Source organism: Dermochelys coriacea, chromosome 1 (genome assembly GCF_009764565.3).
Source record: "Dermochelys coriacea isolate rDerCor1 chromosome 1, rDerCor1.pri.v4, whole genome shotgun sequence".
Taxonomy (NCBI): domain Eukaryota; kingdom Metazoa; phylum Chordata; order Testudines; family Dermochelyidae; genus Dermochelys; species Dermochelys coriacea.
Window position 1 is genome coordinate 111,330,718 of NC_050068.2, and position 23,633 is coordinate 111,354,350.

The 23,633-nt window shown below is 39.6% G+C and overlaps 1 protein-coding gene across 5 annotated transcripts in view; it reads right to left on the reverse strand.

Moving 5' to 3' along the window:
- DCUN1D2 (defective in cullin neddylation 1 domain containing 2) overlaps window positions 1-23,206 on the reverse strand; it is a 66,303-nt gene extending 43,097 nt beyond the window's left edge. Inside the window, exons 1-5 of one of the 5 annotated variants that reach the window (XM_043507149.1) lie at window positions 22,993-23,195; window positions 22,060-22,294; window positions 19,116-19,332; window positions 15,245-15,413; window positions 4,620-4,750 (exon numbers count right to left, since the gene is read on the reverse strand). In XM_043507149.1, the coding sequence (XP_043363084.1) occupies window positions 4,620-4,750; window positions 15,245-15,413; window positions 19,116-19,332; window positions 22,060-22,089 (547 nt within the window). In that variant the 5' untranslated portion in view covers window positions 22,090-22,294; window positions 22,993-23,195. Of the gene's footprint in view, window positions 1-4,619; window positions 4,751-15,244; window positions 15,414-19,115; window positions 21,213-21,426; window positions 22,295-22,992 lie in introns of all 5 variants that reach the window. The other 4 variants (XM_043507246.1, XM_038386554.2, XM_038386553.2 and 1 more) reach the window with 4 other exon arrangements.
- Between the last annotated feature and the right edge of the window lie 427 nt (window positions 23,207-23,633).

Genomic DNA, 23,633 nt, shown 5'->3' on the forward strand with positions numbered 1-23,633 from the left:
AGTCTCAGATGATGACCCAGCACATGTTGGTCATTTTAAGAACACTTTCACTTCAGATTTCACAAAACATAAAGAAGGTACCAATGTGAGATTTCTAAAAATAGCTATAGCACTCAACCCAAGATTTAGAATCCGAAGTGCCTTCCAAAATCTGAGACGAGGTAAGGAGCATGCATTCAGAAGTCTTAAAAGAGAAACACTCCGACGTAGAAACTACAGAACCCAAACCACCAAAAAAGAAAATCAACCTTCTGTTGGTGGCATCTGACTCAGATAATGAAAATGAATATGCATCGGTCTGCACTGGTCTGGATAGTTTTCGAGCAGAACCCATCGTCAATATGGATGCACGTCCACTGGAATGATGGCTGAAGCACATGAATCTGGTACGTAAATATCTTGCGACGTCGGCTACAACAGTGCCATGAAAACACCTGTTCTCACTTTCAGGTGACATTGTAAACAAGAAGCGGGCAGCATTATCTCCTGCAAATGTAAACAAACTTGTTTGTCTGAGCGATTTGCCTGACCAAGAAGTAGGACTGAGTGGACTTGCAAGCTCTAAAATTTTACATTGTTTTATTTTTGAATGCAGTATTTTTGTACATAATTCTATATTTGTAAGTTCACCTTTCATGATAAAGAGATTGCATTAAAGTACTTGTATTAAGTGAATTGAAAAATACTATTTCTTTTGTCTTTTTACAGTGCAAATGCTTGTAATCAAAAATAAATATAAAGTGAGCACTATACACTTTGCATTCTGTGTTGTAATTGAAATCAATATATTTGAAAATGTAGAAGACAACCAAAATATTTAAATAAATGGTATATTTTAACAGTGCGATTAAATGCAATTAATTTTTTAATCGCTTGACAGCCCTATTTATAAGCATACTATCCACTCCATGATAGAAGTCATTAGTGGAAGTGTTGAAAAGTATCAGGACAGACCCTTGAGGGACCCACTAGATATGCCCTCCCAGTTTAACACCAAACCATTGAAAACTACTCTGAGTATGGTCTTTCAACAGGGTATGCTCCCACCTTAGAGTAATTTAATCTAGAACATATTTCCCTAGTTCGCTTATCAGAATGTAACGTGGGACTGTGTCAACGCCTTACTAAAAATCAAGATATTTCACATTCACTGCTTCCCCCCATCCACTAGGCCAGTAACCCTGTCCAAGAAGGAAATTAGGTTGGTTAGACATAATTTGTTCCTAACAAATCCATATTGGCTATTGATCATACCCTACTGTCCTCTAGGTATAGTAAACAGTCAGTTTGTAAAATTTGTTTCAGTATCTTTCCAGGTATCAAAGTTAGGCTGACTAGTTTAACACTCCTCGGGTCTTCTTTATTCCTCTTTTTAAAGATAGGTACTGTATTTGCCCCTCTTCAGTCCTCCAGGACCTCACCTGTCCTCCATGACTTCTTGAAGATAATTGCTAATGGTTCTGAGATTGCTTCAGCTAGTTTCTTAGGTACCCTATGATGAATTTCATCAGGCCCTGTGTTCTTGAATACAGCCAATTTATCTAAATATTCCTTAATCTATTCTTTTTCTCTTATTGTTAATGTTAATTGTGTTGAATATCTGGTCACAATTAACCTTTTTAGTGAGGATAGAAGCAAAAATAGATGTTAAACATCTCAGCCTTCTTGATGTTATCCATTATTACCACACATTTCCTGGTAAGTAGTGGACCTACACTTTCCTTTGTCTTTCTCTTGCTCCTAATGTATTTATAGACCATCTTGTTGCCTTTTATGTCCCTTGCTAGGTGTTACTCATTTTGTGCTTTAGCCTTTCTGATTTTGTCCCTACATTCTTATGCTATTGTTTTGTATTCATCCATACGATTTGTCCATGTTTCCATTTTTGTAGGATTACTTTTTGATTTGCAAGTCATTAAAGAGCTCCTGATAGGAAAAATAGTCAGAGATCATTATGGCTCTGTCTTTCCTTCCCATCAGGATAGTTTGCAGCTGTGCCTTTAAAACTGTCTCTGAGAAACTGCCAGCTCTACAGAACAGAGTAGCTGAGTCCCCACTACATTATAAGCTCTCGAGTCAGCAGCACTCAAGCTTCAACTCTGATGGGCCAGCTATCTGAATTTAAAGAACCACTTAACTTGAGCTCAAGACTTGTATGCATACAGGGGAATAAGATTAGGGGCAACACTCAAGCTACAACTCCAGCTAACACTGCAGCGAAGACAAGCTATAAGAATTTCCCCAAGGCATAACAGATTAACAGAAAAAGCAATTTGCAAGCTAGCCTGACTCTTGAAGATTACTGCTTGTCTGAAGCACTTGGTATCATGGAATTCACTGACTTTCATAAAGACATAAAAGTGTGCATTCTAATATATATGCTGATTCTGGACTTCCTCCCAATTAAACCAACAGTGGACCAAGTTCAGACCTGATGAAAGTGGGTGTATCTCCACTAAAATCAAAAGAATTACACCTGCTTAAACCTGCCTGAATTGATCCTTTTCTTAAAAATACTAAAAAGTTAATTTTCCAAAGGCTGAAAAACCTACCACCTTTCAAAAAACCAAACAATACCCAATTCAAGTAATATCAACCATTACCAGAACTGTTAAAGCTCCCAAGACCTCAAGTTAGCAACAATATAGTCAACAGTTTCTAGAGTCCTCTTTAGATTAATTTTCATTTCTGCTCTTCTAAGTTTTGTCACATAAGAATTTCAAGACATTTGGGTGTTCCTTACCTAAAATACCATTTTTCAGAATAGAGAGATACCATACACCTATGGGCTTATCCAGGGTCAATAGCTAAATCCTTTCTCCTCAGACCAGATAAATTGGGGTATCAGAAAACTGCTCAATTCCTTTTTTCTTTTGTGCCACATACACAAGTATATCCATTGCTGTAATTCTGATTGTGGTGCCTTTCCTAGTTCTTAGTTCAGATTTAGGTAAATGTCTTCTGTAATATATATTAAATACGTTGGTTCCTCTTTTGCATTTAAGCCAACTGAAACAGCAATATACTCTTTCTTTAGGTATTCCAAGAAGTCAGATATTATGCAAACTAAACTTATGTTTGATAAGTTTTGCTCTGTCTCAAAGTACTACGATTTTTAATAAATGGTGTGCAAGACTTCATGCATTTTCGAACATAAACCTTTAACTGTTGATCTCTAACTCTAGTAAAAGTCACATAGCCAATGCTTTACTCTTTGTCAATTTTAAAGCAGACTGATTCAAGTTGCTTAGGAGCCCTCACAATATGATGTTGGCTGAAGGGCTTTGCCAAACACTTAAGCTGCATGATGGTATCTGGTCTGTATGACAGTAGCACATGGCATGAAAAAAATATTTGGTGAGAGGGACAATACCTAAAGGAAAATAAAGCTGATAAAACTCATCATAGTTGAATAAAACCTCCAAAGCCAGTGGGAAAGGCAAGAACCATACACTCAGAGAAAAACCAAGGAAAGAATGAACAAACCCCTCAGCCAAGATTCTCTGAAACAGTTTTTGCTCCTATTCTTGTCCATCTTCACTCTCTTTCCCCTCAAGCTATTTTTATTAAAGAAAAATGTCTGTTAACATCCACGCCAATTTCAAAATGATACATAATTAAAATGGCTGGAATAAGTGATTACTTTCTCCCAAATACTGTGCATATAGCAAAAGAGAATGATGACAATATTGATAAATTGATGACAATACAATAAATGTTTTATTAGCCCTCATGTTATCTGTTTTTTTCCAAGCTGTTGTCTGTTCCATGGATAAATTCCTTTGGTATCTGTTGGACAAAGACTTATGAATTTATTTAATACCAAAGATTTGATACTTTTAGATTTATCTACTTATAAACTTGGTAAACACCCTTGACTTGACAAAAGTCATAAGGAAACAGCAGGTGAGAAAAGATATCTTTACAGTACTGCATCAGGCAGTGAGTAAAGAATACCAGTTGTTACTCTGACAGCGACAGCAAGGTATGGGTTGGGATGAACTCTCAAACAGTCTCGTTAAGAGAACAGTAAAAAAAACCCCGATACTGTATGCTGATATCTACCTACTAATTTGGAGCTGATCCTACAATGTTTTATGCCAAATTGGATCAAAATAAAATCTAATACCAACGCAGGCCTACTTTAGTGTCAGCCTACAATTTTCACCTTTGTGTAAAGTTTTTGTCCAGAATAGTGGGGTTTCCAAGGTTTTGCCTCCACTCTGGGATTAATAATGCAGCAAAAGTTTAGTTAGTGCTGAACAAAACAAGGAAGACAATGTGGTATTCACACCAGGGCAGCTTACAGTCTAAGTATCACCTTTAATACTAGTTATAGACTTACGGCAAGAAGATCCTTAGAAAAATTAACGCGTGCACTTATACATTGAATTTATTTAAATTCATAGAGTAGATAGGATGTCAAACGTGATAGGAAACCTAGTTAACTTACGTCACCCAAGGCAGTATTAAAGAAAAGATTAAATGGGGGGGAGGCAAAGAAATCATTAAGTGAACTTTACTATAGTTATCATTTGCAATTTGTGACTAGTATATTATTGAAAGCACATGAATCAAGCTTGTTGTTTTACCCTTCTCTTCTTGGTTTTTATACTCACCTAAACCTTTTTGTCCAGGGTTTTTAGCAAAGGTAAAGGTAAACTGATAAAAATCTTTGAACTTTATTGGATCCTTTAGCTCTTGTTCCAATCTTGGCAATAGAGCTTTTAGCTTGTCTGTGGTGTCACACCTGCCACAGAAGAGATGACAATATTTGTATATAAACCAAACACAAATCATTTTAGAAAAGAAGCTTATAAATATTTATTATAAACACACAAATGAGTAACATTACTGTAAGATTCAACTACAAAGTATCACTTTGGTTTACTTTACTAAACATTTAAGGGGCCCTAAGCAGAAATAAGGGGTAATATTATACACAAGCACCAAAAGTATACAGATTGAGTAAGACTGACCCATTTAGTTCAGGTACTTTTCCCCCCATAGATTTCAACAGCAGAATGGACCATCATCATCTAGTCTGGCGTCCTGCATAACATTGCAGAGATTCTCACCCAGCAATCCTTGTATCCAGCCCAGAGCTGCTGGTTGAGCTAAGAGCTTTTAGAAACATGTCCCAGCTTCGTTTTAAAGATTCCAAGTGAGGGAGAATCTTCCACATCCCTAGGTAAGTTGTTTCAATGGTTGATTACCCTGACTGTAAAAATTTTACACCTTATTTCTAGTCTGAACTTGTCTAGCTTCAACTTCCAGCCACTGGATCTCAAAATGCCCTTGTAGGGTGATGTAATGTATGGGAATAAGTAACAGCTTTCCCAACTGTGTTGCTGTGGCTATCGTAAGTTACAAGATGCTGTTTATTGTATTTCTTGGCTGTTGTTAATACTTAAGACTACTTTTGTGAACATGTTTCTGCACGTGTGTGCATTAGTGTGAATTGATGGGTATGTGAATGTGTGCATGTGCGGACCCCCCCAGACTGCAGATTAGAGCTGATCAGAAAACTTTCTTAATTGGTTGAACTGATGGACTAATGAACATCCTTCTATCTTAAAGACACCACTAGAATCAAGTAAAATTTATATATAACTAATTGCAATCCTATTGAACTGTAATGTACTGTTTCTTTACTTTTATTGCTGTTACCCTAAATTTGAGTTTTTTTTAATTTGTGAAACCACCCACTGTAGTCTACGTACACCATATGGAAATTTGTACTACATGTTAAGCTTGTGACCAATGTTAAGTGACCAAAGATACTAGACTGTATCATCCACACTGTCACGTTCTTCAGTCAAAAACCAGGAAAAAGATAAGTCCTCCACTGTGACCTGTGGACTGACGGATTGGTACTGGCAGACCAAGGTGAAAGCAAATTTCAGAATTGAGACCCTTCTGCTTAAAGGCAATAGTACTGAGGCATTGCCAGCTAAAATACCCAATTTGACTTCAACTGACTCAGTATCATATAGGAAGAATAAGAGTTTCTCAGGAAGCGAGAACACAAACCGAAAGACAGATTATTGGATGTAGCCAATACTATGAATTGAACCTGAAAACAAATGAAGAACAACAGAGAAGCTGGAAGCACATCTTGAACTGGAGAGGGGGAATAGAGGGATAGGAGGGGAAGAGATCACCCGGGCTCCTACCTGCTCCCCATCCCAATCCTAGGCACTGCTCCAGCCAATCTGGGTCCTACCGTCACCTCCGTCTCCCCATGCGTGCACACAATTACTAACTCCCCACTAGTGGAGGTGTGCCCTGCCCCCAGCCATTGCGGGGGTGCTGGCCACAATCTGATTACTTGGGAGCTGAGAGTCAATCAGCCAATAGGGAGGGAGCAACTGGAACTGGATGGCACCGGGCAGAACCACGGGGGAAGCAGAGCTGAGCAAGGACAGAAACATAGATAATCCCCCACAACAATTCTATTGCAGAAACTGTTGTGATAATTCAGCCTACAAAATTGCCTTAATTGAGAACTCAATGTAAAAAGTACAGAAGATGTCATAATAACTTATAACAACAAATGTTGATGGGAAAAGGTACGAAAGAGAGACAGAGAATTAGTCCAAACAAAAAGACTACAGATATAACTCAAGGACTGTGTTAAGATCATGCTTGATAAACAAGAAAGTGTGGAACCAGAAATCAGTGAACCAAAACTAGTATGTCAGAAATTAGATCTGACTGGTGGACAAAATGATAGGACAGGCTATATTGCCCATCACTCCTTTTCTGGGTCCGTAAAGAACGAGACTATGGGGAGAAAAACAGGCAACTAAAGCAAGCTTCATTATCATGGCTGCCACCCCTACCATCTTCTGGGATCCTACGCTTTGTCATCCGATCTTGAGAGATGTCCTGACCAGAGGAGGTCAGAGAGAGGGACCCAAATGACATTGTCAGCTCTACCGGCTTCACCTGAATTCCAAACACCACCTGGGATGAAATGGGATCAGACTAACAGCAGCTCCAGCTCATCTCAACTAACCTCTTCTCTTTCCCCCAAAAGGATAGTTATTACCATCTTTGATACTTTCTAAGAGACTGTTAAACAACACGGGTTTTCCTTCTAAAAGCTCTCTCCAGATAAAGGGAAAGGAAATGAGATATTGTGAAAATGAAAGCCTTATTTAATACTTTAGATTTAAAATGCTTGAATTGTTTTTCCTTTTTTCTTTAATAAAAGTTTTAAAGGATTTTTAATGGTGTATTTGCCATGGTACTAAGCAGGCTGTGGTCTCTGTATAACAAACCCCAAATCTTGTTTAACACTGTTTAATGTTGGACAGTGACTGGGTTATGTTAACACCTTTGGCCCACATATTCTATCCAAATTACACACAGGGCACTAGCTACCATTGCCTTTCACCTCTACGCCACCCTCTCACCAGTGGTTCAACCTCCCCTTGGCAACAATATAGCTTTTAGAGAATTACTTTAAGAAACTTATTCCAATTAAAATTGCCAGAAGGCAGACTGCTTCATTTTTTTTAATTAACTGAAGCTTCAAGAATAACTTTATTAGAGCACATTGCTGAAATCTATTTTGGAGGTGAAAGACATGGATAGTCATGGCAAAGATCACGTCATGGAGAAATGGTCACAACTGCCTTATGTAATGCAGCTAAAATAACATCTTTGACTTCCAGTACCCTCTGATAGTGAGCAATCAGGGATTCAAACACTTCTTTACATCAAGAACTTCTTATCTGAAGGGTAGGTCAACTCCCTAAATAATGGAGACAGGTGCCATACTCTAGAAACTTTCTGGCAGTATCATTTTGTCTGGATTAATCCTCAATAAGCTTCCTTTCATCTATATCCCAATCTATGCCTACTGCTAGGAAAGCAAAAAACCAGGGTTCAACAAGAAAGGTGTCAAACCACCTATGATCAGCATATCAATGGCACTGCAGTCCAGACCATGAGATTATTGGCCACTTACACACACAAAGCCTCACATACGTGTTGAGCAGAATTCTGTCTAAAGCAGCTCTCAGCGCAGAAGAGCAATACCACCAGGAAGAGATGAAACCACTGAAGTCTGCTGGCAGGTTTAAAAAGAATCAGCACGAACATCTACTGCTGCCCAATGTTAGATGATCAAGCAATTATCCTAACAGTCTCTAGCCAAAAGCAAGAATGAAAGGGATAAAATAAATCAGAGGACTTCATATAACATCAAAGTTTTTTCACTCCTTTTTTTCCCCACATCTATTACTTACCCAAAAAGGAAAGCTTAGAAAGAGGTTGGAATAGATGAGATCACAAGCAACAGATGGTTTCTTGAGCAGGGGCCTAATGACTACTTGTGTTTTACATAAGCTGGCACCTTATTAGTATCTTCCTGCAGTACAACAATCTCAAACCAAATTTTAAATTTTAAATTTTATTAGCAACAAGAGGTATGGGGTCAAGTCACAGGCCAAAGCTCTTCATGCACCTCTACAACAAACTCAATTAATGAAACTCAATGTGACCCTTCTGGGAGTGGATCAGTCAATATGAGAAGAATGTATTTGATACATCTTTTCCATGAAATAGGTGTATGTGTGTGTGTGCACGTGTGTATGGGCTGTCAAGAGATTAATTGTGCAATTAAAAAAATTAATTGCAATGAACTGCGCTGTTAAACAATAAATATTTTGTTTAAATGTTTTGGGATGTTTTCTACATGTTAAAATATATTGATTTCGATTACAATGCAGAATATAGTGTTTAGTGCTCACTTTATATTTATTTTTTATTACAAATATTTGCACTGTAAAAAACAAAAGAATAGTATTTTTCCATTCACCCAATACAAGTACTTTAGTGTAATCTTATCAGAAAAGTTGAACTTATAAATGTAGAATTATATACAGAAAATAACTGCATTCAAAAATAATACAATGTAAAACTTTAGAGCCTAGAAGTCCACTCAGTCTTTCTTCAGCCAATCGCTAAGACAAACAAGTTTGGTTACAATTTGCAGGAGATAATGCTGCCTACTTCTTGTTTACAATGTCACCTGAAAGCAAGAACAGGCGTTCACATGGCTCTGTTGTAGCCAGCGTCGCGAGACATTTCCATGCCAGATGAGCTAAAGATTCCTATGTTCCTTCATGCTTCAACCAACATTCAGTTCAATCACAAATTTAATTAGCGCATTATATTTTTAATGAGCACCATCATCATGGAAGCATGTCCTCTGGAATGGTGGCCGAAGCATGAAGGGGCATAAAAATATTTAGAATATTTGGTACATAAATACCTCGCAACACAGGCTACAAAAGTCCCATGCGAACGCCTGTTCTTATTTACGTCACCTGAAAGTGAGAAGTAGGCAGCAGTATCTCCTATAAATGTAAACAAACTTGTTTGTCTTAGTGATTGGTTGAACAAAAAGTAGGACTGAATGGACTTGTAGGCTCTAAAGTTTTACATTGTTCTGTTTTTGAGTGCAGCTATGTAACAAAAATATCTACATTTGTAAGTTACACTTTCATGATAAAGAAATTGCACTACAGTACTTTTATGAGGTATATTGAAAAATACTATTTCTTTTGTTTATCATTTTTACAGTGCAAATATTTGTAATCAAATATAAATAATATAAAGTGAGCACTGTACACTTTGTATTCTGTGTTGTAATAGAAATCAGTATATTTGAAAATGTAGAAAAACATCCAAAATATTTAATACATTTCAATTGGTATTCTATTATTTTACAGTGCAACTAATCACAATTATTTTTTTGAGTTAATTGCGCGAGTTAACTGCAATTAATTGACAACCCTAATATATAATTCCTTTCAGTGATAAATGCAGAGCTCTACACTGGGGGGTTGGGCTGAGGCTCCAAGGCGTCCCCCTATCGGAGCCCAGTCGGGGAGAGCCACGTGGGCAGCTGTGGGGAGCCCGTGCAAATTTGCGGACCCTCCACCTGCCCTCGGCCAGGCAGGGAGTCTGGGGACATGGTTGCGGGCTATTTGCAGCCCCTCCTTCCCCCGCAACATGGGCAGGTCCGCTGTGGCTCCCCATGGCTCGGCTCCACACTGGCCTGGCTGGGGAGAGACTTGTGGAGCTGCCCAGGGGCTGCTAGGGCCCCCCACCCTGGACAGGTGGAGAATCTGCCATGGCTCCCCACGGCTGCCCACCCCGCTCTTACTGTGGCTGGGCTGTAGCTCCAAGCCACCTCCCTCCCCAGCTGGAGCTGGGTTGGGAGAGCCATGCTGGCAGCTGTGGGGAGCTGCGGCAGACCCTCCACCTGCCTTGGCTGGTGGGCCCGAGCACCCCCCCACCCAGAGCAGGCAGAGGGACTCAGGCTCCCCACAGCTGCCATTGTGGTTCTCCCTGACCCGACTCCGGCAAGGGTGGGCGGTTCAGAGCCGGAGCCCAGCCACAATAAGAGCCAGGCTGACAGCTGTGAGGTGCTGCAGAGGACCCTCCACCTGTTCTGGGCTGGAGGCCCGAGCAGCCCCCAGCCTGTGTCCCTGTCCCCCCCCCAATGTCCCAGCCACTCTGCCTAGTGTCCCTGCCCCCCAGCCCCTCCGCCCAGGGCAGGTGGAAGGACCCAGGCTCCCCACAGCTGCCAATGCGGCTTTCCCCAATGCAGCTCTGGCTGGGGCAGCTTGGAGGTGTAACCTGATCACAGTAAGATCTGGGCAGGCAGTTGTGGGGAGCTGTCGTGGATCCTCCACCTGCCCTGGGCGTGGGGCCCAAGCAGCGGTCCACCCAGTGTCCCTGCCCCCAGGCCTCCTGCTGAGGGCAGGTGGAGAATCCATGGTGTGGTTCCTCACAGCTGCCCGCCCGGCTCTTACCATCAGAGCCCTGCGTGGATATAAAATTTGTACCTGAAGCTGTGCTATCTGCAGAAATGGTCCACAGATATAAAGCGGATACCCATGGTTTTGCAGGGCTCTAACTATTTCCACTACTGTTGCACTAACTTCAACCCCAGATACCTCATCTTTCATAGGTTCTCAGAATACTAAAATGACCAGTACAGAGAACATCTAGAAAGATGGAGCTTATGTACTGCACAATTAGCAAACAAACATTTAGAGACAGCTAAGGCTGCAGTAGGATAAACCCCACCCATATAAAACCTTAAAAGTAGGATGGCTAAAAATTAGTGATAAAAAAGAATCCAATTTTTTTTGTTTAAATTACATACAGATTTTTTAAAGTAAATCTTTTAAAATAGATACCTTATGTTAAGGACTAACTTTATAACAAACGATTAAAATCATTTACATTAAATACAAAAATAATATTAAGCATTTTTGCTGCCATATTTTAAAGAAAGTCAGTCCACTAAATTGGTGGAAGTCACGGGCTAAGCCTCTGGAATCAGAGTTTGCTGAAGTGCTAAACTAGCTTTTGACAGCAGTAGTCTATTTGCAAGTGCAGAGAGAATATTTTCTCTATTTCAGTTTATTCAGCTAATTCAGTTCAATGACAAGTTCATTTAAAGTTTAGAAACCAATTGGGAGCTGAAAAAGAAGGAAAGCTTGCTATCCTCTTCCAATCTATGAATAAAAGCTAGGTGTAAGAGGATGAGATCTACTAGTTCTAAAATTTTGAAGGACATGGTGGCCATAAACAATCAGTTCAATTCATTAACTACAGATAATACTTCCCTTCTTTAATAAATCAGTATGTTTTAAATGCAAAACATGTCTAAGAAAAAAAACTTTGTATCTAACACAGTGGTTTTCAAACTGTGGGTCGTAGAATGTAAGGCACTGAGTTGTGGCGGCTCTGGTCAACGCCGCCGACCAGGCTGTTAAAAGTCCCATTAGCAGTGCTGCCCGGCTATGGCAGGCTACTTCCTACCTGTTCTGACACTGCAGTGTGCCCCAGAAGCAGCCAGCAGTAGGTCTGGCTCCTAGGTGGGAGGGGCCACAGGGCTCCGTATGCTGACCCTGCCCCGAGAACCAGTCAATGGGAGCTGGTGGGGGAGAGTGCCTGCAGGCGAGACCCACTTGTGTGTCTCCGCCTAGGAGCTGGATCTGCTGCTGGCTGCTTCCGGGGTGCAGCACGATCCACAGTGCCAGGACAGGCAGGCAGCCTGCCTTAGCACCCCCGCTGCACCACTGCCTGAGGTAATCCCATGCCCCAATCCCTACCCCAGCCCTGAGCCCCCCCTCCTCAAACCTGGAGCCCAGTCCTGCACCCCAAATCCCTCATCCCCAGCCCCACCCCAGAGCCTGCACACCCAGCCCAGAGTCCTAAACCTGTCCTGCACCCTAACCCCCTCCCACTCCCTGAACCCCTCATTCCCGGCCCCACCCCACACTCCAACTCTCTCCCAAAGCTCTGAGCCCCTCTCATACCACAAACCCCTCATCCCCAGCTCCGCTGGGTCATAGGCATCAATAATTTTCTTCAACAGGGTTGCCAGAAAAAAAAAAAATTGAAAACAACTTATCTAGCACATTTAAGGTAGTTTTATTTCATTTTTTAAAAATTCTGTTTTTGTGCATTTTTAATTGAATTTGAATATCCAACCAAATAGAGGCTGAGACAAATCACAAGTAAAAAAAAATTAGTCATCTAGTAAATAAGAAATACCTCATTCACCATTTTCCAATAGAATAAAAAAGTAAACATTAAGAATCTAAATAAATGCAAGTTAAGCTATACAACTGTTTAAATAAATGTGCACAGATATAGTGCGTCTTCCTGGTTAGCAAAAAGCAAAAAAGTTAGCAAAAATTTAGTGAAAAGGCTCTATTTAGCTCCAAATTCACTTGTTTTAATGGTTAATAACAAATAAGAATAAACCTTTCTTTAAGAAAATAACTGAAGTAAAAATGCAAAACACAATTAAAATAGATGATTTAAACCAAGGTTCCTACTTGATGATTTAAATCATTTTGATTTAAATCAATCCTTCCCGCTTAGAAAAATGGAAAAAACTCATACATTCTTTTCCACCTTTACGTTGCTACAACAATTTCCTTAAGGCTTTCACTTCCACTTTCCAACTGACAGCCATAAGCAATACATACTCTCTACTTCATCAAATATGCACTCAACACAAAACCTTAACGGTGATCTCATATGCTTTTATATCAACAGATTAAAACATCTATCACACATTCTATGCATTTGGGAAATTATTTTGCCTTAGCCCTACTGAGGTCAATGTTAAGGTTTTGCATTAAAGTGCCAGTTTGAAGCCTGGGCACATATTTTTATGAACCTGAAAGTGTGATGGCTGCCATCTTGGCCAAAACCAGGCATTGAACAGATGACCTCCAGAACTAAAAGCATTCTTGTGTTAAAAAGTGAGGCTCTCAGAGTTGTCACTTACTTGCATCCACAGGTCAACATACACACTGACCAATGGGTGACACAAGCAAAATGTGTAACAAGTTACTGAAATGTGAAATGTATATTTCAGCAATTCACGCCATAGTTTACAAATCACAGTTTTCAAAGTACAAAATTGGTGGTAAAGTGGTCACATGAATCCTGGATTCTATCATTGGTTCTGGGAGGCGTGTGGTGTATAGCGGTTACAGATAGGATAACGAAAACTGGTTTAGTCACTCTGAAAGGCAGTGAATAAGACTCGGTTTTGTCATGTTGGAGACCTAGGTTCTATGCCTGTAATGACTTTGCATAAGCCCAACTAACTTGAAAGGAGAGAGGTAAGAAGACGAGTATTTAGTAGCTCTTCCCTTTCTCCCAGGCTGGGGTTCGTACTTTCAATCAATAATAAGGGGCTTTAAACAACAGTTAGCAGAGATGAGATTTCAGCTCCTGAACTATTCATTTCCATGTAAGTGACTAGCATTACCGGGCATCCCTAAATCAATCAGACAGGAATAGCAGGATAATTAGAAAGGGTCACTACTGACATGACTATCTAAGTCAGTAATCATGAGAAAGGAAATCAAGAAAAAGCACATGATGATTCAGTGAAATTCTGGTAAAACTGAGATGCACACATTATACAAATAAGCTACAGTCACATTCAGAAGTGTAGCTTCTTAAAACTCTTCACTTATTTTACTATTGTTAGCTTTGCAGAGGCAACACAGTCATGAAAGCATGAGCTGGAGTCTACTGTAGCTTATTTATCTTCAAAATTGTCAGCTAAATTTGAGTTGTAGAAATTTCATCCCACTGGAACACTCAGCTATTACAGTGACAGATGCTGCTGAAACAAAAACAGTTACTAGTAGTGCTGAGAGAAATTGCAGGAATTCAGCTCAATTTAAAATTCCAGGTTTAGACAGACAAATCATCTTTTAAATTTGCAGTTTGAGCAAATCAGTAATGTAAGCCACTGAATAAAAAAAATGAATACGGAACCACACAATACCACTTTTGACAAAATCATTTTTCAGACTGCATAACAAATTTACCTAATTGGAGTGGCAATATAGTATAGTGGAAATGTCACTGAACTGGGAGTCTAAAGACCTGGATTCTATTCCCAGTCTTGCCAACGACCTGATATGTAATCTTCAGTAAGTCATTTCACCTCTGTTCTGTTTACATTTTGCTTACGCTGTATGCTTTCTGGGGGTAGGCATTGCCTTTTTATTATGTGTTTGTGCAGTGCTTAGCACAATAGTGCTCTGGTCCATGACTGGAGTTCCTAGGTGCTAGTGCTACCTTATACAAATAACTACAGCTGAAGTTCTTAAGTTTAATATCATGGAAATATTTATTTTAATCTAATTAGACCATTAGCAGATGTTTAGAATGTTGCTTTGCAGAATTTTAGCAAAAATACTAACTTCTGGGATCCATGGTCCATAAAGGTGGAATTAAGAGAGAACATTTCACAGAACTGGGTACAGCAACTATCATACAAATAAAAGGGAAAGACGTATGGTGAAGGAAAAAAAAAGATGAAGCTGACATATAGAAGTATTTTCCTACTAGCTATTGTGAGTGAGGAAATGGCACAGAAGCAGAAAAGGTAGACTTAAGATGAGGTGTGAAGAAAAGACATTATTAAGATAAATACCAAGAACAAGGGAACAAAAATGCACAAACAAACTTAGAGGAAGGTGACAGGGAGGATGTAGGCTGGAGAAGGTGAGACTGGAGAGTAAATCAATTCAGTCTAAATTAAGGGTAGCACAGAGCAAATCCATGGAATGTTTTAAAAGCTTGACGTCCGATCCAGCTTTCCATTGACTTCAGTGGGAGTTCGCTCAGGCCCTAAAAAGTTTTGAACTACACAGAAAACTGATACACTCACCCCAACTCTGCCATGCCATCTACAAATTCCTTTTTACTGAATTCACATTGAGTGGCTGCCCTGAATTTCCATGCTATGACCAAGACGCTGATACTGGCAGGGTCCAGGCTTAAATCATCACAAAACTGCTGAATTCCATCAATACCAATTTTATTTTCATCCTGTGGGTCTGCAGTCAAAAATATAAGAAGTATTACAATCCATATTAAAAACTTCCCTATAGACTAATGATCTGAACAGTTTTGATATGCTGCAGTGCAGAAGCTATTGTATGAGTACTTCTCAAATATATTCATTCTTAATTAGGACATCAATTTGAAATCTAATCTACTTCAAAAAGTGAGTTAAAAGGTATTATATCTTCCAAAGACCCCCTGCCAATTTTTGTGGGTTTTTTATTGGTTTTTTAAAAATAATGATTACCCCTTAGATATTTTTCCCCTCTCCCCATTGCTGTGTGAAAGACCCACAAAAACAACAGGTGGAACTGCCTAACTATAGGGAGGAAATACTGAAATTGATTATACTCAAAGTACTATAAAATGCACAAGAAGATAAGGTATTTACTGGTTAGAACACTGCAACAGACGAAGGAGAAACACCAAATTTGGCCTACAGATTCTTTATCCTGGTAGTGATGTATGAGAAGGGAAGAAGGTATCTAAATGTCAGAGCCCAAGGTTAATTTAGGAGGCAGGAAGTGAGGGGTTGTTTTTTTGGTTTTTGTTTGTTTTTTAATACTTGCAGAGTGATCAAATCAATGAGACACAATATTCATTTAGTGCCTAGCACAACAGGCCTCAACCTCGATGAGACCATTCAGCACCACTGTGACATACATAACTGTTTAATAAGAAGTGGTTACTACTTAGGATACTATGCATCCAATGAAGTGAGCTGTAGCTCACAAAAGCTTATGCTCAAATAAATTTGTTAGTCTCTAAGGTGCCACGAGTACTCCTTTTCTTTTTACTTAGGATAGAGCTACACATTGTAATTGCCAGTGTCGGTTTATGTCACAGCCATAATTATAAACGTTTAAATATGGAAAATTAAATCCAACAAAAAACCCCAAACAAACAAACCCCCCAAACATATCCTTCATGAAAATTATATTGGAATTTTAATTAGTTTGACCCTAAGAAATGATTAAAAAGAAGCAGTTACTGTACTATACAGGCATGGCAGCTATTTTATTTTGTTATAGAATATCAATTAGACCAAGGGTTCTCAAACTGGGGGTCAGGAGCTGTCAACCTCCACCCCAAACCCAGCATTTACAATGGTGCTAAATATATAAAAAAGTATTTTTAATTTATAAGGGGGGGAGTTGCACTCAGAGGCTAGCTATGCGAAAAGGGTCACTAGTACAAAAGTTTGAAGACCCCTGAATTAGACTATAATACAAGAGTCTCTTAAAAATGTACTATGGTTACAAACACATAAGTAGTATCCTCAAACTTACCCTTCTATTTTTCATATACAATATGTTCTACTCAAAATACATAACTGTTTTCCTCAAATTTAGATGCAACAAGTCCTAAGTCTTTCTTTAATTACAATAGCTTACTATATTGCAGCTACAATTAAAATGCAACTGAAATAGTCTTTTAAGTTTCATATTTTGGATAACTAACTGGTAAAGACTTCAACTGTTCCATTCTTTATTAGACCCTGATCTTGCAATCCGTCAGGGCCTTAAATTGCAGCTTCATTTTAGCATCACTTTAGTTTCCCAGAGGTTTCTGAGTGACTAAAAATTAAAAGTAGCCAATAATTAAATAAGGACTTGATGCAGCAAACAGTTACTACTTGCTTATCTTTCTCCCGGGTGTAATTCCATTGAAATCGATGGAATTGAGTGTTGGAGGAAAGAGTAAAGCTATCTAGTGTGTTGTAAGGATCAGGCTCCAAGAGAATATCTTGATTTATTAAGTTTTAAAATTATTCTTAAAATATTTTAGTGAAATTGTGTCTCCAGTGAAGTCAATGATAAAACTCACACTGGTTTCAAAGACGACAAGATCCAACTCTTAGCATTATTATTCACAATATCTGGGCAACTGAGGGAATAATAAAAATGAACATGCATTGATTTGATTTGGATGTTACTAATTAAATAAGCAAAAAAACACTTAAGAAAGGATAGTACAGTTGGACAATGAAAGATGCGTCATCTCACATTTCAAACATGAAGGCATCTACACATTTTTCTTTAGGCTCTCTAAGCAAACCCTTTCTAAGGCTTAAAAAGGAACCCTGGCCTGGCAGCTAAGGTACAAAGTTTAGTTTCTGTTTAACAAAAGAAAAAGGTGTTTAAAAATACTAATGTGAACAGAAACTCTTTCATGATGAATTTTTTCCTTATTAATTTATCTGAAAATTTGTTCAGATTTACATATGCCCAAACAGCATTTTCAGTACTAACAACATTGGAATATTGTGCTGAAGCATGAAAACAACAAAACTGACTAGACTATTTTCTTTCACCAAAGTGAAATGAAGTAGAAAAGTAAACAGCACAAATAATGAAAGCTAAATAAGATTCATAAAATTCCTTCGGTATTCAAGTATAGGTAACCATTCAAGATTTTTTATATATTTATTGTATTTATCCTCAGCGTCCTTTAAAATTGGCAAACAAATGCCAAGAAAAGGACTGATATAAATAAAAGCAAAACTAAACCAAGTACACACAAATGTTCCAGTTTTGCCGGAATCTTTGTGCTCCTACAACTCAATGCAACCTTATGTTTTTAAAATGAAATTTGGAAGATCATCTGTCTGTAATATGGAACAAGCCTTTATAGTGTTTAAAACCTTTCAAAATAGTGTAATTATTAATATGAAAGAGACTAATGTACATACAAAGTAATTCTGGCAAAAAGAATAACCATACAGTAGGTTTACAAAGGATTTAGACTAGACAAAAGTCTGGTCAAATATCCATTTAAAAAAAATTTCTAGATGAAGATTTAGATTTAAGCAACAGATGGTAATGATCAGAGCTGCTTCATTCTATTTATTAAACATTTACATGCATTAATATAAAAAATTAACATTTCAAAAGGAGCTCTTACACTGGATCACGTCAATTCTTACACTTCCATGGCCATTTTTTCCCCTTTTATTTTTCCTCTTCTTTTAAACACTACCATAAAATAAAAAAGAAATGGAAAATAAAACACAACTCCACCTTTAATTCACTTCCTTGTGAGTATGTTTTTCCTAGCATATCTAAACAGCAGGTGGTCTGGCATATCATTATAATGTAATATGCAAGCACAAAGGGTAAATTAAGGATGGAGTTTCAACCTTAATTCTGAGTTTCCTTGCTCGATAGTGTTATCAGACCCTTTCTTGTAGCAGAAAGTGTTCTTGTGGTTTAAAATAAAAGATTACCCCCTTTTATCTGAACTATACTTAAACATTTAATAGAGAAATTACAGCCATAATTTTACCATGCAAAGTAACATCACATACCAAAATTCCTTAACAAACGTCATGGACAAGAGATCAAATACAATGCATAATGTGCTTGTACAGAGCCATGGTCAAGTCCATAAGTAACTGATTTTAGTCCATTTTTTCCTAACTTCATATGCAGTCCTTCCTATTGTTAAGGTGTTCTATAGTTTATAAAATAAAATTTTGGACTTCCGTAATGAACATTATAAAACATGCAACAAGAAGAAGAAGAAGAAAAAAAAAACAGCCTTACTTTCCCGAGAACCTCCTATTACAACTACATACAGATAGACAATTAAAAGTAGGATATTGCATTAGGAGTCTTAAAAGATGTTATCAGTGGCAAAAATGTAAAATAGAAATGTAATTCAAATGAAATAGTGAAAAAAAAAGTTATCCTTACCTTTGTACCTGTTATACAATTGTTCTAATTTCTTTCTGTCTACTGAATTTTTCATGGATTCTTTGTAGTACAAGTCTGGGTTCTGGAAGTAGTTGTCTGTTGCCACTTCTAGTTTCCACTCATTCTGCATTAAGCAATATATAGCAGTCCTTTCACCAGCCTGGGTAAATGCCATAAACTGGCGGACCTTGTCCTTCTGAGACGATTTAAGCTTATGCTTTGGGATGCAAAAGAAGTAGGAAAGCCAATGAAGCTAATCCAGAAGTTTGTTTCAGCATTCTACTACTAATGCCTATCTTTTAAAGGGGTTTAGTTTTCTCCATGTGTGACAACTTTCACTTCAGAATTAAAGGAAGACAAAGCCTTGCTCTTCTGCAGTTAAAAAGGCAGCACTTCTGGAAACTGAAATGACAGCATCTGTATGTACATTTTAGTAGCAAATATTCTGGCAAAAATAAATTCAAATTTGTGTTACTGCTCACGTACACACAATTGTTTTGTACGAAAACTGTTTGATCTCCAGATATTTCCCATTAAATTCAGAATTTATTTGGTTAAAAACTCTAAAATACTATTGTTATGACAATTGGGTCTATTTGCTGAAAATAAGTCTACCGTTAATGATAAAATACATTTCAAAGGTATGAATCATACAAAAATCAGAGATTCTGTAAATAAAGGCCTTGAGAAATATCTGAAAAGTTTAACAGTTGACTTAAGAGTTTTCCTAATTAATTTCTAGTGCTAGTGAACAATAGTGTTTTCCGGTTAATTATTTAAGACAGTTAAAGTTACAAAGTACTTTTCAATTTTAACACTGGGAACTGTTCATTGTTACTTTCAGAAAAAGTGAGCACAAAAGAAAATAAAACTGGTAAAGAAGCCAAGCAAGAAATTTACTCACTATTATGAGTTTACAAAAAGTTTTTGTAAATCTAATCAAAAGCTTTAATATGTTCTGACAATAGAAGAGGTGTTTATATTAATCAATGTAATTGGTTACTTTGTTATTCAGTAGAAAATAAGGCTTTGAGAAAAACATTTCATGTTTCCTATGTGGCAATGAGTTGCAGCAAACCATAGCTCTACATTCCCAGAGTATACTTCTGAAGAATACAGGAATGAGGGGAAAGAGGTTTGAAAGAGAGCAAAAATCTGCTACCAATGTGTTTTACCATTATTCTCTGCTGTACTTAAAGTAACTTTTTAAAAATCAAACTCTCTTTGGGTTTCAATACATCTGTTTTACTCATCATAGTTAGTACAAGTTACGTTTCTGGGTAGATAACTAAGTTATCTGGGTAAACACTTCATAATTTGCTCACCCTAGTATTTAAGTCAACAGTGTAAAGTGACTCATTGACTTGCTGATACCTGATTATTAGAACAAGCTTTTATGATGTATTCTACTGCACATCACTGTTTCACGTTCAATGTGACACTACAGTATAAACATACATACATCTTCTAGTCCACTCTTATCTCTTTTACACACTCTACATATAGTCATATCATTAAAAAATTACTGCAGATGGTCATATAAGACAAGAAGTGCATCATATGCAGAAGATACAGACTTCATTCTTTCCTTCATGAAGTTATTTTCTAAATATTGAAAAACTACAGAAAAGGATACTCATAAACTGGGAGCAACTTTATAGCCACAGAAATAATTGCAATTGATTTTTCAAAGGAAATGTTAAATTATCTTTGTTGTTTCCCTACTGGAGATATTGCGTACATCTATTTATATTTTTAAAAATCCTAAATTTTCCTTGAAGTGGAAATATATCAAATCTTTCTACAATAAAATCTTGTACATTTAAACAAGAGTCTTTCTAAGTTACAATTAATTTAGTGTTGGGTCACTTCACAATAGGAATCTGTGATACAACCATGACAACTAAAAGTTTTTAGAGACAAGATGGTGAGGTAATATCTTTTATTAGACAAACTTCTGGTGGTGAAAGACACAAGCTTTCAACACTAGAAGCTGGTCCAATAAAAGATATTACCTCACCCACCTTGTCTCTCTAATATCCGGGGACAACATGGCTATAACACTGCAAACTAAAAGTTATGTCACATATATAAGGTCTACAAACTTCAAAAAGACAAGGAGTACTTGTGGCACCTTAGAGACTAACAAATTTATTAGAGCATAAGCTTTTGTGAGCTACAGCTCACTTCATCGGATGCATCCTGTAGCTCATGAAAGCTTATGCTCTTATAAATTTGTTAGTCTCTAAGGTGCCACAAGTACTCCTTTTCTTTTTGCGAATACAGACTAACACGGCTGCTACTCTGAAACCTACAAACTTCAAGTAACCTATGTCTCTTTTCTGCTTCAAAAGGACAGAAATGGAAAAAGATCACTCACTTTACCTCTCTGCCAATGCAGAATCATTCTCTAAAATACAGTTTAAGTACCATTTAAATTACATACGTAAACGGATTCTTTATTTTAAAAAAAGATATATAGAAATAATTTTTTCTAGCATGTCTTCTTTCTAAATGATCACAACATAGTATGTATATTTTGTAATAGGTCACAATGAGGTGACATACTTTATGTACTCTGACTTGAAAACTACGATCTGCCTCATCACCACCATTTTAAAAATTGTTAAAATATATCACCTATTAAAAACAGATGTTGGAAGATGAGGCCTAATTTGGACTCTTTGTAAAATAGCTTTGATCGCTTTTTTATTAATTGTAAATTCCTATTGCTTTTCTGGGCTTTCCAATTATGCACTCGCACGGCAGTGATGGCCTTGGAATGTTGCTCAGTGGGACATAAACCTGCTTTCTTTTGCACGAACATATATTCCCCCTATACTCAATCAAATGTTTATTCCAACAACAATCGATACATGCATTTCCATTTTGCCAATCATAGTCACATCTAGGTGCCCAAATACAATTTAAGCGTTGGTATTACCCTGATGGAAGTGTTCCCAGTGCAGTGCATTTGTACTCGCTAGGCTCACTTTCTCTGGGGACTGTGGTGGGCTGGAAGAAAACTTGCCAGTTCAACTACTACAGCTCTCCTGAGGAGAGTGACAATACCCTTCTTTGACAGCAGTTTATGGAGTCACGGTTGTGATTTCACAGTTAGGGCTGAAAGAGGGTTTCCATATCAAGGATGATTTTTCATTCTCGTCTAACTTTCTTTCCTTACAAAACAACAACACCGAGCAAGTCAGTGAGGAACGAGGGTAGCGGAACCACTCCAAGCGATTTGGGGGACGGAGGAAGTTCCCCTGGAGCTCCCTAAACCACTTTCCCCCAGCTCAGCACAGATACGTGCAGCACAAACGCAAAGACACCCCATAAGCCGACTTAAATCGCCCCCTCTAGCAGGGAGCTCCTCGGTGCTTCCCAAGGCCCTGCAAACTCCCTACCCTCGAAACGGGCGCAGCCCAACTCCGCTGGGGGCGGCGGCCTGGGCCGGGCCCCACCCCCAAAAGACGGACACCGGGAGAGGGAGGGACTCGGCTCCAGCCACCTGCCCTGGAAGCCCAAAGCCCAAAGAAGGGCAAGTACGTGCCGCGGCTGCCAGGCTCAGCTCTCAAAATACCCACAGCCTCGCTCCTCCCCGCCCTCTGCGGGACCCCGCCGGCCGGGCGCCTCACGCCGCGGGCTCGGCCCCCAGCTCCGCTACCCCACCCCCGGCCCTGGCGGGGCCCCCCGCGCTTCTCTGTCCCTCTCGCTCCGGCCCCCCGCCCGGTGACCTTCCCTCCGCCGACCCCGGCAGCAGGAAAACACGGCTCCGCGCTGGCAGGGGCGGCGGGCGCGGCGCCCCCTCCGGGCGGGGCCGCGGCGCTGGGATCGGGAGAAGCGGGGAGGGGCTGGGAGGTATTTTCCCACCTACCATCTTATCCCCGGCGCTTTGACCAACTTCACTGCCCAGCGCCGCCGCCTCCTGCGCAGGCGCGCACCGGTTCTCCTGAGCCACCTATCGCTGAGCGGCGAGCGGGCCCTAGGCCCCGGCTGCCTCTCTGGGAGCAGCAGTCCCCGCCTCGTCGCCGCGCCGCAAGCACTGGAAACTCAGCGCCCGCCTGGAGGGGCACAGGGGACTACATCTCCCATGATGCACCGGGCCGACGAGCCGGAGACGGTTACCCACCGTGTACTGCGCCGGCGAGCCGGGACTACATCTCCCAGAGGGCACTGCGCGCGAAGCGGGCGGCAGTTGGCTCGCTGGGCGAGCTAGGAACTACAAATCCCATGGGACATGGCGCTTAAAGGAGCCGCATCTGCGCTCCGCAACCAGCGCTAAGGGAGGTAGCGGCTCGGCGGCCTGCGGTGTCGTCATTTCTCACCAGGGAGCCGTTGAGGCGGTTGGGTCGGGCGCCCAATAGGAGCAGGGATAACGGCACGCGGCGCCACCCCGCTCTGGGCTGACCTCGTCTGCGGCTCCTCCCGCTTCAGGTGAGCCGGGCGGATGGAGGCGGAGGCAGCCGCAGCCGGAGCCTAAAGCGGACACCTCGCCCCAACCCGGACGCGAGAGTC